At 32.9% G+C, this 17,831-nt stretch overlaps 1 protein-coding gene across 10 annotated transcripts; it reads left to right on the top strand.

The window, feature by feature from the left end:
• The first annotated feature begins 928 nt into the window (after positions 1–928).
• Positions 929–13,810, top strand: LOC115875936 (zinc finger X-chromosomal protein-like). Of its 10 annotated transcripts, none has more exons than XM_030891540.1 (7): positions 929–1,073; positions 1,697–1,864; positions 4,780–4,993; positions 6,368–6,931; positions 9,508–9,699; positions 13,109–13,283; positions 13,344–13,810. In XM_030891540.1, exons 1-7 carry the CDS (start codon positions 1,067–1,069, stop codon positions 13,461–13,463), a joined length of 1,440 nt encoding a protein of 479 aa, XP_030747400.1. In that variant the 5' UTR covers positions 929–1,066; the 3' UTR covers positions 13,464–13,810. The 10 variants fall into 10 exon arrangements, with proteins under 10 accessions (XP_030747400.1, XP_030747399.1, XP_030747397.1 ...); XM_030891539.1 differs by having other exon boundaries at positions 1,646–1,864; XM_030891537.1 differs by having other exon boundaries at positions 1,568–1,864.
• Positions 13,811–17,831: the final 4,021 nt, after the last annotated feature.

Below are 17,831 nucleotides of genomic sequence, written 5' to 3'. Positions count from 1 at the left end.
AGTCGACTCTTGACCATGATATAGGACCGCGGTTCGGATTCCGTGGAAACAAAATAGGTCCCGTCCAGATTAGTCCTAGCCCCTGGGTACCTATTCTTCACATCGTTCGCACTTTGCATATGCGCATTTGCATATATTATATGGCTTTCTCAGAGATGCGAGTGATATTTGAAGATGCGAGTGGTTAAGAATAGGTACCCTGGTCCTAGCAAAGGCCCAAAGGCCCTAGCAGTAAAAAGGAAACGTTAACTTAAAATTTATATTTTGCTGCTAGGGCTACTTCTATGTCTCTGGATGCGAGTAACATACTGCCTCTCTTGTCCCAAAAGGGCCTCGCCATGACCTCCCATATATTTCTGGCTTGTTGCTGCCCATGATACAAAGAATACAAGGTATGATATTGCGCAGGTTGGTCACTACGTCACAGGTGATAAACGGCACCATTGGTCGGCAAGTTCCGCGCGCCAATTTCAAATTGTCAAACAGATGACACAATAAATGTCAGAATAATTTTTCAAATGTCAAGCACGATGATTTGACATAACTTTTAGGGTTATGTCCTAATTCTTCCCTATTTTAGGTCTTTTTTTATTAGTGGCAATTGCACAAGATGGATATTTTTTTGTATGGCGTATGACGTCACAGGTGGTATGCGCAAACTTAACGAAATTGGGGCCGCTATCGATCATACCTTGTTTTCTTTGTACCATGGTTGCTGCCAAGGCTATTCTTGGGGGGTGTCGGGTGTCTACCAAGCTTTCTTTGTTTAAACGCGGTCTGCCCAGAAAAATAAATCCTCAAAATTATATATGATCTAAAAGAAGTTTGATCAATGGTTACTCATATTCTTTGGTTTACTCCTTTGAATAAACTGTTAACTGGCGCTCTGTGGTGTACCTTTAAATGACAATTTGACATGTCACTTCCGTTCATTCAACATTCAACAGATTCAACTTGGATTTAACTTCAGCCAACTTCAGCTTGTTCATGGTTGAATGTTGAATGTTGAATGTTGAGTTTTTGTTCTTTGGTTGAGTCTGGTTGAGTGAAGTGTTGTTGAAGGTGTATGAAAGGTGTAGAAGTACGCGTCCGTTTACAAACTAGACTTAGCAAAGCAACTTAATTTTAGAGGGAACAACTTATTATTTGTGTAGTGTTTTATTTTATGTAGGTGCTTGTATTCATTAAAAGTTGCTGCTTCTAGACTATAAAGCCTATGCAAAGTTTAGGGACCCCACTCCGATTGTTTTATTTTGTCTGTTTCTGTTTTATTGGCGTCTATTAGTTGAATGGGTCCAATCTACTTAGTCAATTATAGAATGTGTATTTATATTTGAGGGAATAATATGATAGTGAAGCTCTACAGGACTGTTGTGAATGTTGATCTTAAAGTTGACCTATTTATTTGGATAAACTTAAACAATATACAATAAATTTATGAAAATAATTAACCTTTTCTGTTACAATAACTTATAACAATTTTATGAATAATATAATTTCCTGAAAGTGCTTTATTACTTTTTAACTAGAAATTGAATACACCCATCTTAAAACGAATTTATAATAGTCTAGAAGCAAAACCTGTATGAACAAAGTGATCAAAATATGGGTGAAGAAGAGGAGCAACTAATCTTAAATTATGTAGATGAAGAAATTAAGGGGGTCAGTGGTGCTCCTAATTCAAAATTATCTTCAGGTATTGATGAAAATCAAAACGCACAAATTTTAGTATCTCGGTGTGTTCAAGAAAAGAATCGAGTGACTGTGAAAATAGAAATTGAAAATGACTCTCAAGAGGAAGATTTTGAATTTTCAAAAAACTCAAATAGTTTTGAAATAACCAATTGTAATTCTCAAAACGCTGGTAAGTTATCTTTTTCTTTTAATATGATCTGTAGAAAATATCACAAATACCTTATGATAAAAAAAAAAGCGGCGTTCAGTTCGCTTAGGAATGACGATCGATGCCATTTCCCATGTAATTTTACATATAAAATGACAGCGATCTTCATTTCATAGCCATCGCTGAACACGTTCTTTTTGTTCATATTCTGTAATATTAAGTGCACAAAATGTATATGTGTGTGAACAATCATTCATCATAAGAACATGTATGAACACAAATAAACATGTAAATATAAGTACAAACGAGAACATTCTCTATACATTGATTGTTCATGCTATTCGACACAAAGTATATAGGTACTTACTGGTTTTTCAACAGGGTCCGGCAATAGTTCTTTGGGTATCTGTAGCTCTTAGAATAAAAACTTGAGAATTTTGTATAAGTACAAACCTAAAGTATGTGCGAGGATGTTTTTTCAGGAAAATATTTTAACTTTTATAGGGTGGCTCAAAAAAGTGTGAGTGGATGATTATTTATTTTAAATGGAACACCCTATATATTATTGCATTTTTGAGTTCCTTTCAGATCGCTTTACATAATCCTAAGATATGAGTAAATATTTTTCTATAATTTCAAAGATATTAATAAATAAATTAAAAAATATATTTTTTTAACCTTTAAAAAAATTATTAAAAATTCAAGAACTGCCCTGAAATCAAAACTATATTAGGCATTTACTTTAGATGGTCTATACTTATTTTGCTATAAATTAGTGATGGGCAAAACTGTTATTTTTAGATAACAGTTGAAACTGTTATAGTTATTTATAAAAAACAGCTTAAAATAACAGCTTAAATATAACAGGTTTCTTTATTTTACTGCTAAATATCTGAAAGAGTATGAGACGGTCATCGCCAGGCGTATTAACGCAGTTGCAAGTTGCAACAATGACGTGCTCGGTGGTAGTATTTCCAGGGTGTCAAAACATTTCTAAATATCGATTGTTATCTAAAATACCTCTCTAAAAACGGTGGTTATTTACAAATAAGCGCTGTTTACAAATTGCGATATAAAAAAAGCCAAAATTCGGCCACTCGTCTATAGTATATACCTACGCCCTGCCCCTCGATCCGCGTAGATCCTGAATTGCGTTGCAGTGAACAGGGTGCATCTCACTCGACGGGCGAGAAGCTCTTAGTTATGATTTTACCATTTGCTGTCAAAAAATAGCAATATAAGAAAATGTGTAGTATATTCTTCATAAGTAAACCAACTACACACTAGAGTTCGAATTAATTTTACACTTAAACTAGCGTGTACCCGCGACTTCGTTCGCGTCGAATTAATAATTTCTAATGGTGATGATAAAGCAAAACAAGAATTCCATTAACATACAAACTGGATAAAATTTTCTCACATTTGCCAAAAATAAGCTTTCTAACGTCGAGCAGTTTAAGCAGAATCGTGGTTAATCAATTACTCAACTTTTTGGAACACCCTGTATGATTTTTTAAAAAAATTCAAAATATGTAAAAAAAAACAAAATAAATTATGCGTGTCCAGGCGTTTTCCCGAAAGACTAACCGTTTTTTAAATAACAAATATTGTAATAGTTGAGGGGCGTTTTCACCCTGTTGGAATTTGAGATTCGAGAAACCCCTCCTTATCGAACCTCAACCCCACAGTCAATCCGTTTGCAAAAAATCAGCTTTAAACGTCAAGCAGTTTAAGCAGAATAGTGATTACTCAATGGTCATATTTTATGAAACACCCTGTATATATTTTTAAAAAATCTTAAAATATGTAAAACAACATATTAAAATATACGTGTTTTAAGAATTTTTCCGAAAAACTCACCGGTTTTTAAATAAAAAATATTCTAATATTTTAGAGTAGTTTCACCCCCTTAGAATTCGAGTTTCGAAAAATCCCTTCTTATCGAACCTCTACACACTAAAGTCAATCCGTTTTCCAAAAATCAGCTTTTTACGTCAAGGGCTTTAAGCAGGATCGTGATTAATCAATGACCAGATTTTTCAAAACACCCTGTATACATTTTTAAAAAATCTTAAAATATTATTCTGAAAATTTTTCAGAATAAATATATACCTAAATATTGAAACTTAATAAGTAAGTACTGAAACATACAGGGGGGCAATTTTTGGCTATTCGTTTCCTTGCAAATTGTTCGCAACTTTTCGATCAACACTAAAATCCAATTTTTAAGTGTTCGTATTTTTGCGTATTAGCAAATTTCCCTGCGTTCTCTTGCGAGCGGATCGACAGCATCGTAAGGGTATGTTTTCTAAGTGCGCTTATTAGATTTGATAGTTCCATGTTTGTAGTTGGGTTTAGGTGTATCAATAATAGTAGTGGATGACTTAATGAACGTTTTGGCCATTCGAAATCGACCGATGCAGCAGCGTTCCTTTCCCACTCCTGTTATCTCCACGGCCAGGCGTTATGCCCGCAACTGTTTCAAAAACCCGCTTTTATATCCTATTATTTTTAAGCTGTTGTAAATATGACCATTGACGGTATCGACCGAAGCAGCTACGTTCGCCGTAGCGCTTTCCCCACTCCGTTGTCCGTTGTCTCGCCGCCTGTATCGATGGTTGACGAAATAACATGTTTTCCATCCATACTAGTTGTTTTTTGGAATTGCTTTGAGCAGCATAGAATTTCGTGGTGATGCAGAGCGCCGACTTCGTTTTTCCTTTCACGAGCGGCCGATCTCTACGTGTCGTTATTTTATATCTGTTATTTTTTAAAAGTAGTAACGGTTGCGTTATGTTATTTATAAATAATTGTTATAAAATAACAGATAGTTAAATAACAACCCATCACTACTATAAATATCGTAATCTTACTAACAATAACAACACTAAACACCCTGTACACCTAAAGTTAAGTCCAAGGTCTATTTGTTTTAGTAATAATAAAAAGGGAACCAACAGGAGATGGTGAAGATGAACTTAAGAACGAATCATTAAACAAATTAAAAGATAACATGGAGAAGAAAAGTAAGAAGGCTAATAAGAACGGAGTGACTAAACGTGTTAAGAAAGCTGAACGATTTAAGGCAAAACTCAAGGGCACTGATATTATGACAACTGAGATAGTTGATTTAAGTTCTCTGTGTAAAGAGTAAGTATATTTTATATTTTTTTTTTTATTATAATATTGATCTCACACACATGTATAGCTAGGCTAGTACTAATGTATAGCTAGACTAATGTATAGTTATTTTACTGAAACGAGATAAATTTTTTATTTTTTTTTTATTTTTTCTTCAAAAAAATGATGACAAAACAGTTTCTGTTGGAATTGTGGTACAAATATATTTCAAATTTATTATTTCAGTCTAATAAGTATTAATCAACATGTTTAATTTATGTCAATGATGACAGGTATTGATAATTTCAACTCCAAATATCTCGAGAACAATTACCCGTAGCGATCTTTACCAAGAGACCTTTCTTACGTAAAAAACTTCGTTAAGCGTGCGTTCATTTTTCAGCGGCGTGCGGTGACAATTATAGGCGGGGAAGCGAATCGGTAAAAGACCCTATTTCGAGACATTACTTTTACATTTTCTTAAAATACCGACTAGAAAATCCCTCTTTTAATAACACACATACAAGACAAACACAGTCTAAATTATTGTCCACACTAGCAGAAGCAGAAGATTGTCCTTCTTGACCCTCCATTACAAACGAAACAGGAAACACTAAGTTAAATCCGAAAAAAATACAATATTACCTATAAAATCGCAAGCGAACCCGTCCCGATAAATTAAAAGTCGCGGAAGGCGGCCGAAAGATCGCTGCCGTGGCTAGCAACTGTGCGCGATTTTCCGGCTTAATAGTCAATACCACCTACATGAAATAGGCGACCGGCGGCGATTTCCAAGCGCGCACCCTTGCAGTAAAAGGCTAATTAAATTTACTACGTTTATGTAAGGTTTCAAATAAATAATTTTAACAAATTAAATTAATCTTTTGTTATAAAATAACAGTATTATTAACGTTTAACTATTTATTTTTTTTATCTTTAAAAAGTTTAGGGAAGCGGTGCTTCCCCCGCTTCCATGGACCGCACGCCGCTGAGGTGGCGCCTTCTACAAGTAGGAGTCATATTGACATCAAAATCAAATGTTTCATGTCAAAAAATTCCCAGGCACCAATTTTCATTGAAGTATCAATGTTAGTTTAGAAATTGTTGCGAAAAAATCGAAATAAAATAAAAATTCTACATCGTGTATCTCCGAAACGAATCCATTTTAGGGCACACATTTATACGAACTTTTTTACTTATTTATATCTGCGGAATATGCTGTCGAAGTTTCCCGAATACAGTTCGAACCACCATGTATATACACCCATCTATAGTTAACTTGCCTTTGTTCTGTCATGGTCTGTCGAAATCTTACTTGAATAATAAAACATATTTTGATTTTTTTATGTCCTGTAAACTGCTTTCTTTTAATTATTGAGTATAAATATTTGTATCTATTTACAGGGAAGGTGGAAAACAAGTATTTCCTTGCACAAAATGTCTCTATGTAGGTCATTCAAAGGCCAATTTGGAAAGACATTGTCTTGTTCATTTGGATCCAAAAGAAATTAAATGGTTTGCTTGTACAGAGTGTCCCTATAAATCTAAGTATGAACATCAGTTGAAGAGTCATTATATTGTCCACAAAAAACCAGAAGAAATTGAATTTTTCCAGTGTCCATATTGCGAACAAAAATGTTCTCGTAAACATAACTTAAATAATCATATAAGATCCATACATGCTGATAGAGATTATTCTCTTAAATGTGCAGAATGTGATTATAAAACTTTTCAAAAGGAAAGGCTAGTAGCTCACATTAAAAAACACTCAAAAGAAGTGTTCACCTGTCACTTATGCAAGTTTATGACTAAACAAGAAAAATATTTGCAAACTCATGTTAAGTTAGTGCATACAGAAGTAGAGAAACCTTTTCCATGTGACACTTGTTCATATAAAGGAAAAACCAAGAGGGAGCTTGACAGGCATTATGATCGTATGCATAATAAAGAAAAATTGCATGTATACAAGTAAGTTATATTTGTATATTGCACAAGTGTAGGTTTATATTGGCTTGGTGCATTTCAGTTCATTTTAGAAATTCCGACCGCAGCGCTCCAACGGCAGAAATTTATAAGTACCGGGTATAAAGTATTTTACGCAGTCCCATTACCGTTTTTGTCGATCGCATTGAAATAATATTAAAATCGGGGCATTGTCATAATATTTAAGTATTTTATTTTTTACTAGTGCAGGTATTGAAACTACGATGTTTGTGTGATGCAACGCTGTTTAGGGTAGTAAAAAATAGGTGAAAAAGAACCGGAACTAGGCGTCAATGTTGTTGTGACAATTTCAAATATTAATAAAATTGCTGAAAAAATGTTAACGCGTACAGGAGGGCCTAATTAAGGCATTGTTGGGTGCAATAACATTCAATAACTCAACTTTCCTTTATATTCAACTCTCCCGAAACAACATTTTATATCTACAGTTTCTCACACCAATTTGATCAAGAGCAAAAATGGATTCAAGTAGTTCGACGAAACAAGTGAGTAAACAAAGTGCCTATTACATAATCAAACAATTAAATAGATATATACTATGAGATGAAAAAATATAATTTGCAGTATATATACTTAGTATACTTTTTTTATCAACTAGTGCTTATATTTTTTATGAATATCTTGTAAAATTATAATTATACTAGCGTGTACCAGCGACTTCGTTCGCGTCGAATTAATCATTTGTAATGGTGATGATAAAGCAAAGCAAGCATTTCCATTAATATACAAACTGGATAAAATTTTCTCACATTTATGTCAGCATGAGAAAAAACAATATGGCGATATTATTATATAATTTGGTAATATTTGAGGGGTAGTTTCATCGCGTTGGAATTTGACTTTCGAAAAATCCGTTTGCCAAAAATAAGCTTTTTACGTCAAACAGTTCAAGCAGAATCGTGGTTAAGAAATTACCCAACTTTTTGGAACACCCTGTATGACTTTTTAAAAAATTTCAAAATATGTAAAATAACCAAATAAATTATGCTTGTCCAAGCGTTTTCCCGAAAGACTAACCGTTTTTTAAATAACAGATATTGTAATGTTTGAGGGGCGTTTTCACCCTCTTGGAATTTGAGATTCGAGAAACCCCTCCTTATCGAACCTCTACACCCCACAGTCAATCCGTTTGCCAAAAATCTGCTTTAAACGTGAAGCAGTTTAAGCAGAATCGTGATTACTCAATGGTCATATTTTATGAAACACCCTATATAAATTTATAAAAAATCTTAAAATATGTAAAACAACAAAATAAAATATACGTGTTTAAGAGTTTTTCCGAAAAACTCTACGGTTTTTAAATAAAAAATATTTTAATATTTGAGGGATAGTTTCACCCCCTTAGAATTCGAGTTTCGAAAAATCCCTAATTATCGAACCTCTACACCCCACAGTCAATCCGTTTGCCAAAAATCTGCTTTAAACGTGAAGCAGTTTAAGCAGAATCGTGATTACTCAATGGTCATATTTTATGAAACACCCTATATAAATTTATAAAAAATCTTAAAATATGTAAAACAACAAAATAAAATATACGTGTTTAAGAGTTTTTCCGAAAAACTCTCCGGCTTTTAAATAAAAAATATTTTAATATTTGAGGGATAGTTTCACCCCCTTAGAATTCGAGTTTCGAAAAATCCCTTCTTATCGAACCTCTACACCCTAAAGTCAATCTGTTTTCCAAAAATCAGCTTTTTACGTCAAGCGCTTTAAGCAGGATCGTGATTAATCAATGACCAGATTTTTCGAAACACCATGTATACATTTTTAAAAAATCTTAAAATATGTAAAAAAACAAAATAAAATATACGTGTTTAAGCATTTTTTCGGAAACTTGCTCGTTTTTTAAATAAAAAATATTGTAATATTTGAGGGGTGGTTACACCCTCTTGGAACTGGAATTTCGAAAAATCCCTTCTTATCGAACCTCTACATCCTAGAATCAACCTGTATGCCAAAATTGAGCTTCTTACGTTGAGTGGTTTGAGCAGGATCGTGATTAATCAGTATGTCAGTCACTTAAGGATTTTATATATTAGTATAGATACCTTCAAAAAATTTCGTTATAGCTGAAATAGCCAAAGTTATGCCTCCACTAGCAGAACCAGTCCGTAAAACTATGCTCGCTACCGCAGTTGAACTCATTTAAAAAGTTTTATTGGCTTCAATATATACAAGTTAGACCTTCTGAAGATATCAAAATATTTACTTTTTATTTTTTTTTAGAATTTTCACAAATTATACTCCCTAACACTTTTAGCATAATTATATAAACTTTTTTTCATATACTCGCTCTATACTTTTCTATTTAAACCCATGTATTTTTATATAAAGATTTATATACAATATTCTCAGATGGTGGCAGCACCCACGGAGAATGCACCAAGCCTATAGCATCCGTAATGCATCGTCCGTTGATCTGTCATATTTGGAATAAACCAATAGGATTGTATAAAAACGATGACAGACGATGCATAGTTTGTATATAACCTCACTTTAAGTTATATTTTTATTATACTACATAAAAATTATCATTTTAGATGCCACAATTGTTCTTTTAATTCCATTTATAAGAAAAATCTTGAATTTCACCTGTTACATATGCACCAGAATTCAAAAGGATTTACCAAATTCATTTGTGGACATTGCGATAAGGAGTTTACTTATAAAAATGGTCTGAAAACTCATATTGTCCGATGTCACATTAAATTACGTGAAGAGGACTGGCACAAGTAAGTTTTACAGATAAAATTTATTTCTTTTCCATACCTTGGAGAAATCTGGAGTTGAGAGAAAATTAAAAAAATATATATTTAAAAAGCTGAATCATTAAATTTAGAGATTTCATTCATTTTTGCTCTAAGGTAGGGACTGTCATTTTGTAGTACATAATAATAATAAATTTTTTGTCTTATTTTTGCCTCCAAGTGGAATATTTATGGTAGGTATTTTAAACAACTTGGTTGCAATTAACCAAATCACACACACACATATTTTTCTTATATTAAAAAAATAAAGGGTCCAAGGAAAAACATGATAAGCGCCATTTCACTAATTTTACAGGGGAGCACTGGCCGGCTGGTGATTTTCAGGCTCTTTCCATGAATTCTATATTTTACTAGGCATATATCATAGGATTTAACAACTTATTCCCTGCATATTTATAAATTTTGTAGGGACCAGTTAGACCTACTATAATATTGTAAAAATCCTCAAATTAAGAAATTAGCGTTTATCAAGTTTTTCCCTGAACCCTTCAAATCTAATGTTTGTTTAGCGACAGTCATATTTTAGGTTTGTTCTCACAGCGTGTTCCCAACATGTTTGTGACTTCTTCCAAACCGGTGTTAATGAGCAGTCAAATAATGCAGTTTCTGATCGATTTCAAACTGTCTGTGCAAACAGAAAATCCCCTACTCTTCTTTTTTGATCTAATACCACTAATTACTCCTACCACTACAACTCCTACGGCCTGACTCGTTCCTCCATCAGCTCTTCTAGGTCTGTGTCTGTATCCGAAAATTCAAACGCCTCAGATTCTTCGGAAGATTCAAAATCGCTCATTTCTTTTCTTTATTTTTTGAAGAAAAAAAAACACTAAACAAAAACAACTCACGTTTTGTAGGTTAAGTTTACCAAGTAATGACGTCGGGTCGCAATACGCATGCGCCAGACACTTTACTTGCAAAAGTTCCGCGAACAGGTCTGACCAAATACGTTTAAATAAAATATACCGAGGGTACCGCTTAAATTTCTGTCCCGATATTGAAGGATGGCTATAGAATTTCAATGCATTTCCTACAGAAGTCTATCCTTGTGTTGTAAGAGGTTGGACTAAACAAGGATGAACTTATGTCCTGAAACAATTCAGACTCGATTTTCTGTCCTTCAATACTGGGACGTAAATCCTCTCATGCTCTTATGGGTAGGCCGTCAGCTAACAATCAAAAATTTCTGTGCGAACGCGTTTTACCCTATTGCGCATGATTATCTGTTGGAAATATATATGTTTCTTACAGCTGTGAGAACGAACCTATTATACTATTATGTCATATTATTCTCTCGTTGGGGAGACTATATTACTTTTATTATCAACCGTTGAATAAAAAAGACTAAGGAAAGAGTATCAACCAAAAATTGGCAAGACCATGAAGGTACTTTAATATGACTGACTTGCATTCTGCATTATCAGTGACATTACATTTTTGAAGTGAAGCTTCTTTACGCGCGATGGGAGTAAAAATTTAAGGCCGTGATACACCACGGCCTTGACCATGTCTTGACCCACGAGCTAGCGAAAAAAAAGTGGTAAGGAACGCGCAAACACCAAAAAACATTTGATTTAAAGGTAAGAAAAGTATCATAATAAACTTGAAACTGTACCTCGGTACCAGTATTCTCTGGTTATATGCTAGGAAGTAAACTTTCATGCATATTTTGATCGATAGATTTGTAGCTTCTGAATAACGGTCTCGGTAAAGCATTTAGCTCAGAATTAGAATTATTAGAGTCAAGCAACTCGCATTTTCATTGGAGGACATCTTCATTATTTCAAACAAGTTAATCAACGAGAATATCCATATAATTTAACAAAATTACTGTAAACCACTATAAATACGAATTGTTGGTTAGATTCAAATTTTTTTCTCTTCTTAAATAAATTTAAGCATTAACATTATTAGGCATTTGCATAAAAGTGTGTATTTTGGGTGGTATTCCACAAAATTTGCAGGCTATTGAGGAAATAGAAAATGTACAGATTACAGAAATAAATTGAAAATAACATTTATAGTAAAACAGCATTATACAGAGAAGACCAGGCTACTAGTAACATAGCTAGTTGCCGGACGAATTTACGTTTACCCGATTTGCGTTCGTACTCGAGATTCACTGCCGGCTAGTCGGCTGGTCAGGCAGTACGCAGTTGCAGTTGTGCTTGGACGGGTCGGTCGTGACAAACTAGGAATACGACGCGAGAAGTGCCGAGTATTTATTATTTTCATTTTAAGTGTTTACCTTCACTTAAGGTAACATTTAAAATAAAAATACTTAAATATTTATTATTTGAGTGTGTTTACAAGCCAAAACTATAAATAAATAAATTCTCTAAACCCCAAAAAAACTAAAATATTACTCTAAATAAAAAGAAGTTATAACAAGTGTTCAAAAAGACCATCTTCTTGTGCTAGACAGAAGCCTAGGCGATCGTACAATCCCCGTCTGGCATTGGCTAACATATTAGGGCTAATAGTTTGGAAAGCCTCTTGTATTTTTACTTGAAGCTCATCCATATTATTAGCCCTATTATGACCATACGCTTTGGATTTTACACAACCCCACAAAAAGAAATCATTGGGAGAAAGATCTGGTGATCTAGCGGGCCACAAACTATTCCATGTCCACTAATTAAACGGTTGGGAAAAGTATTGTTCAAATATTCTTGAACAATACGGGCATTGTGGGCAGGGCAACCACCTCAGCAATTTGATTACTTGAAAACGTGGGATTTTGATCCGCGGTAGCACAAATGAACACTTGCTTTAACTCCTGTTCTTCATTAATCAACACATCAGGCTTTTTGTGTTTTTGTGGGAACACGCACCCATGTCTTTCAAAATTATTAATAACTCTTGATATAGTAGGTAAAGATGGAATTGGCCTGTTTACAAAAGTTTGTGGAAAATTTTTTTGTATATCCCGATAAGACCTATTTTGGAAATACCATTTTACAATTTGAATTTTCTCACGAACTTCGTAAACATCCATTATTTTACTTAAAAAAATAAATTTTACACGAGAACTGTCGCGAGAATCTATGTATTCGTTTTGGCTATTAAAACACGAATAAATACGAATTCTGAAACATTCTTATCACATACATATCTACCTATTTTTATTTTATCGCATTTTTCGCCTGCTTTTTATCCGGCGGACGGGTATACGCTAATTCGTCCGGTTCTGCCTATGTTACCACAACGGTGGTCCGGTCTGTATGTCACTATTTAATAGCTGTTTTACTTTTTTTACTTCAAAAAAAAATTTTGCTAGCTTTTTTTATTCAAGCAATTGGTCTTGTTTCCTTAGTTTTTTTATTCGCGGTTTTCAACTAATACATTCTCAATAAATACATTGTCAAAACAGATGTATGGAATGCAAATATAAATCCAAATGTATCAATACCTTGAAAAGGCATATTAAGAGAAACCACGGTGCGCCCAGGTTACTATGTAACAAGTGTGACTTCAAAACGAATCGTCAGATATCCATGGACGCCCACATGAAGACGCATGATGTAGACGGGGAAGATGTTTTAAAGGTTAGTATAAAAATATTTAATGATGGTAATATTGTAATTGATTTCACTTTTTAAATTTAGTGTCCCAAATGTCCATATCGCATTATCCAGATGTCATCGTTCCTTTATCATGTGAGAGTTATTCACAACATAAATGTAACTCCCAAAGAAGCTACGGCAAAGTATACTGGGGTGGCCTAGCTTTTTGCTGTTTTAATTGGTAAGACTTATTTCATTTATTGTTTTGTGTTTATTTTTTAAAAATATACTAGAACGTTTTTTATAGATTTAAGTGTTTAGACTTTATTTATTAGAGCAATTTAGTTTACAGTTTTCTCATTATAATGACTTTAGTTGTATAGTTTCTTTTTTTAAATGTGTCTATTGTGTCAGCAAAAACCTTATCAAATGTTTTTTTTTTTCAATTAATCTCTAAATTATATTACTCAATTTTCTTACCATACCGTAATACCGCGTGCGTCTCAAACGTGGCTCACCCCTATATTTTTTTTTATTTTTTTAGTTAAAAAAAACGAGATTTGGTATGTTAGTATATGACATAAATTAGGATTGGTCGACGTATTCAATTGTTTTCGGTCACTTCCGGTTTCACCGGAAATGACTACAGCTTTTGATTTTTAAATGCCACCCTCGGTATTTTTTTACTTTATTCGATTGAAAATGGCACTCTGAATAGAATGACATATCATATGTCAACTTTTGAGATTTTCGCATATGCTTTATTTGAAATTAAAACTTGCGGTTTTGACTTGAAATACCAAGTGTGTGGTATCAAATTATTCGTAAAAAATGCTTTTTCCAAATATACTAATGAGCCACCCTCGTTCCATTTGAAAAAAATGAGATATGATTAAAAATACGATTAGAACATTTTCTAACTTACCAGGACAAGACACTAAAAACATTAGATGATCGAATCTATTTTTCCAAGGCTCTTTGAGGAAGAATTAGTGTTTTTAACATAGCCATGGCACCCTAGATTGAATTTTAAAATACAATTTTTTATCAAGCGAGAATGTCAAAAGTTGACATATGATATGTCATTCTATTCAGAATGTCATTTTCTATAGAATAAAGTAAAAAAATACCGAGGGTGCCATTTAAAAATCAAAATTTGTAGTAATTTCCGGTAAAACCGGAAGTGACCAAAAACAATTGAATTCACCAATCAATCCTAATTTATGTCATATACTAACATACCAAATCTCGTTTATTTATCTGAAAAAATAAAAAGTTATAGGGGTGAGCCACTTTTGAGACGCACCCGGTATAGATAGTTACTTTTCTCGTTTGCGGATATTACTTTTAATTACCAAATCACAGGTCCCGAAAATATATTGGTAAATAAAGCTGGGACCCTATTAGGCAACACGCCACGTCACGCCACGCTATGCCATGCGATGCCACCCCACGTCCTTAATATATGTGCATATGTTTTTCCATTTAATTAACATGTGTTGCGTACACACTAGGTTCACACCACCCCATGCCACGCCATTTCACGCTATCACACGTGTGATGGGCGATTTATCTGTCCCAGATCTCACCGACGCGTCTTACGGTGTTGTTGTTCCCCGCTTGCCTGTCTAGCCCCGCAGCTATTTACTTTTTTTGTTGATGTTGGGATACCCCAAAAATAAAATAAATCGATATTTTGAATCGATTTAACATCGGACATAACAAGATAGATCCAGAAAAAATCGGCAACAAAAGGTCGATCTTATTAAATATCAATATTCGATTCTGAATATATTTGTGTACTGGTATAATAACAAAAATACAATGTAATTATATAAAAAAGGTAAAGGTGTGGATCCGGTGGCTGACCTTGAAGCACATATTTGCTGCATTTAATCCCTAATTTAATCAGAGATCCTACGCAAGCGCACTTCGTAGATGTTGCAGGTTATTTTCGAATTATTTGCAGTAGAAAACAAAAATATTTTTTTGAGTGTTCAATCAGTAATAACACAAATTCTATGATTAATTTTATGTTTTACTTCTAAAATATAAATTTATAATAATAGCTCCCGTATATAGCGTTTAACGCTTTGGGAGTAGCAAGGTACAGCTTGCTATACTAGAGCCGTTCGGTATACAAGGAAGGTAATGTGGCTAGCACTACGCTTCAACCGCCTATTATTACCTCAGAATTGTGAATCCCAAGTACTCATTTAAGGCTGAGTCGACCTAGGTACCCAAACTATTTTTATTTTAATAAAAAATAGTCGGCTGATGAAATGCCGGGTGTGGGAATCGAACCCACACCTTGAGATTGATAGACGAGAGCCTGTACCTCTACGCCACCGGGCACCTAAATGTAACCTTCAAAACTCAAAAAACGAAGAAAAATTATTTGATATTTTAGAAAGTTTGGCATAGAATTTTGAACACCCTTTATGGTTTAAGATTACGATATTTGTAGTAAAGTAAGTACAGACCAACATAGTAAATATTTAGTATAGTTTTGATTTCAGAACATTTCTTGTGTTTTTAATAATTTTTTTAAAAAACACTTTTTATTTATTTATTAAAATTTTTGAAACTATGCAAACATATTTAATAATATCTTAGGATTATGTAAAGTGATCAGAAAGGAAGCCAAAAATGCAATAATATACAGGGTGTTCCATTAAAAAAAATCATCCCGATCCACTCGCACTTTTTTGAGCCACCCTGTAGAAGTTAAAATATTTTCCTGAAATACATAGTAGGTATCGATACTAGGGAAAAAAGTATCGGTATCAGTATCGATACTTCTAGTATTTTCGCATCCCTACTGATAATTTTTCTAATTCTAATTCTACTTTTTTTAGAGAATAAGCGTGTTACAAATGTGTACACCCTTTCCCACGTCGCAACACGTGGGGTGACGTGGGATAGCGTGATGTAGGGTGTTGCCTAATGGGGCTCCGGCTTAAATTTGACATCACAAACTTCAATGTAGTAGAAGGAGTATGACATGACTATCTTAAATATTTTTTTAATATTAATGATAAAAGGTTAAGAAATGTTTCTTTAAAGATATGTCAAACTTTATTTTGTTATTATTAAATTGATTTGTTTTTTTTTTTGGATTTTACACCATTATACATAATTCCAAATTCCTTTATAAATGGTTTTGAAGCTTTTTAATTTTATTGTGTGTATTTAATTATTTAATTTTTTAAAGAACGGACATTGAAAAATAGAAGGGCTATATAAATTTATATGCAACAAAATAAAGATTACTGTAAATACATATTAATGTTGTAATTTGCTATTTTTGAAAAAATAACAATTTCTTACTATAACACTGTTGAGAATTTGAAAAAAAAAACCTTTGGTGAGGCCCTTAGTGTAACATGTTATATGGTTTGTATAATTTATTATCGAAGGAATATTAAATTCAGTTTAATGGTTTAATAAATGTTTTTAATATATATTTAACTTTACATTGGCATTCTTATAGTTGTATAAGCTGTTACCTTATGATTTTTAGGTTAGTCTGATCTTAAATGATTATGGTTAAGGCATTATATGTATTAAGTTATTATTGAAATTCTTTTTTATATTTCATTCGTAAATTGTTAAGAAATCTGTTAATATTGACTCAAATTGTGCAATTAAGATATTTTAGACCAAGGCAATACTCAGAATACGCTTCCTTTAACACAATGTTTTTTCACGTTTTGTTAGGAAATTAAGTTTTCATATTTTTAGAAATCGTTTTATAAACCCTATTTGATTATTATATTTGTTAAAAGCAGCTATTATTAAAAAGCGAGTTAATTTTGTTATATCTAATATTAGTATTTTTGTATGCCTACATGATTTGCTTTATTTTCGGTTTTATGTTAACTTTTATTATTTTATTTACTTCTTTATTTTGCTCCTCAAATGAGTTAATTTGTCTTTTTATTTGCTTAACTATAGAATAGATTTTATGAATACTTATTACTTTTTTGATATCTTGATGTATTTATATTCTTTGAATAAATAGCGTATTTAGAATATGTTAAGCATTGTTTTCCTTGTAGAATATTTTTATAAATGTTATGTCATACACTAGCAGATCCGGCTATGCGTTGCTGTGGCTAAGGTCAGTGATGGGCAAGTATCCAGTATATTGAAATTTGGGTAAATACCCAAATTTTTTCACCTGGTATATACCCAAAAGGCAAATAAATACTATATTGAATTTGGCTAAATACCATTATACCCGGTATATACCCAATCATTACCATTATACCCGGTTCATACCCATCATATATACCAACATACGCACGTTTTTAATTTAGCGGTGAAATTATTGAATTACTAATATTGCTATTAAAAAATAGGGGTTGATAGTAGAAGGGTGAAAATTCAGGGTTGTGTGTATTTTTAATGCCAAATCATAAAAAGATAAAAATAAAAAATTTATCAAAAATATAAAATATTTGGAGGGGTCATTTTTGGGGTGGTTAAAAGATTTCGGAGGAGTGTGGTAACAAAAACTGACACGAGAGTTTTATATATTAGATTTTAAAGAATAATTCAGTTTTACAGAAAATTACACAAATAAAC

The sequence above is a fragment of the Sitophilus oryzae genome, unplaced genomic scaffold (genome assembly GCF_002938485.1).
Source record: "Sitophilus oryzae breed Bouriz unplaced genomic scaffold, Soryzae_2.0 scaffold_1396_pilon_pilon, whole genome shotgun sequence".
Lineage (NCBI taxonomy): Eukaryota > Metazoa > Arthropoda > Insecta > Coleoptera > Curculionidae > Sitophilus > Sitophilus oryzae.
The sequence above is the reverse complement of the archived record's forward strand: the minus strand, read 5'-3'. Positions and strand labels throughout refer to the sequence as shown.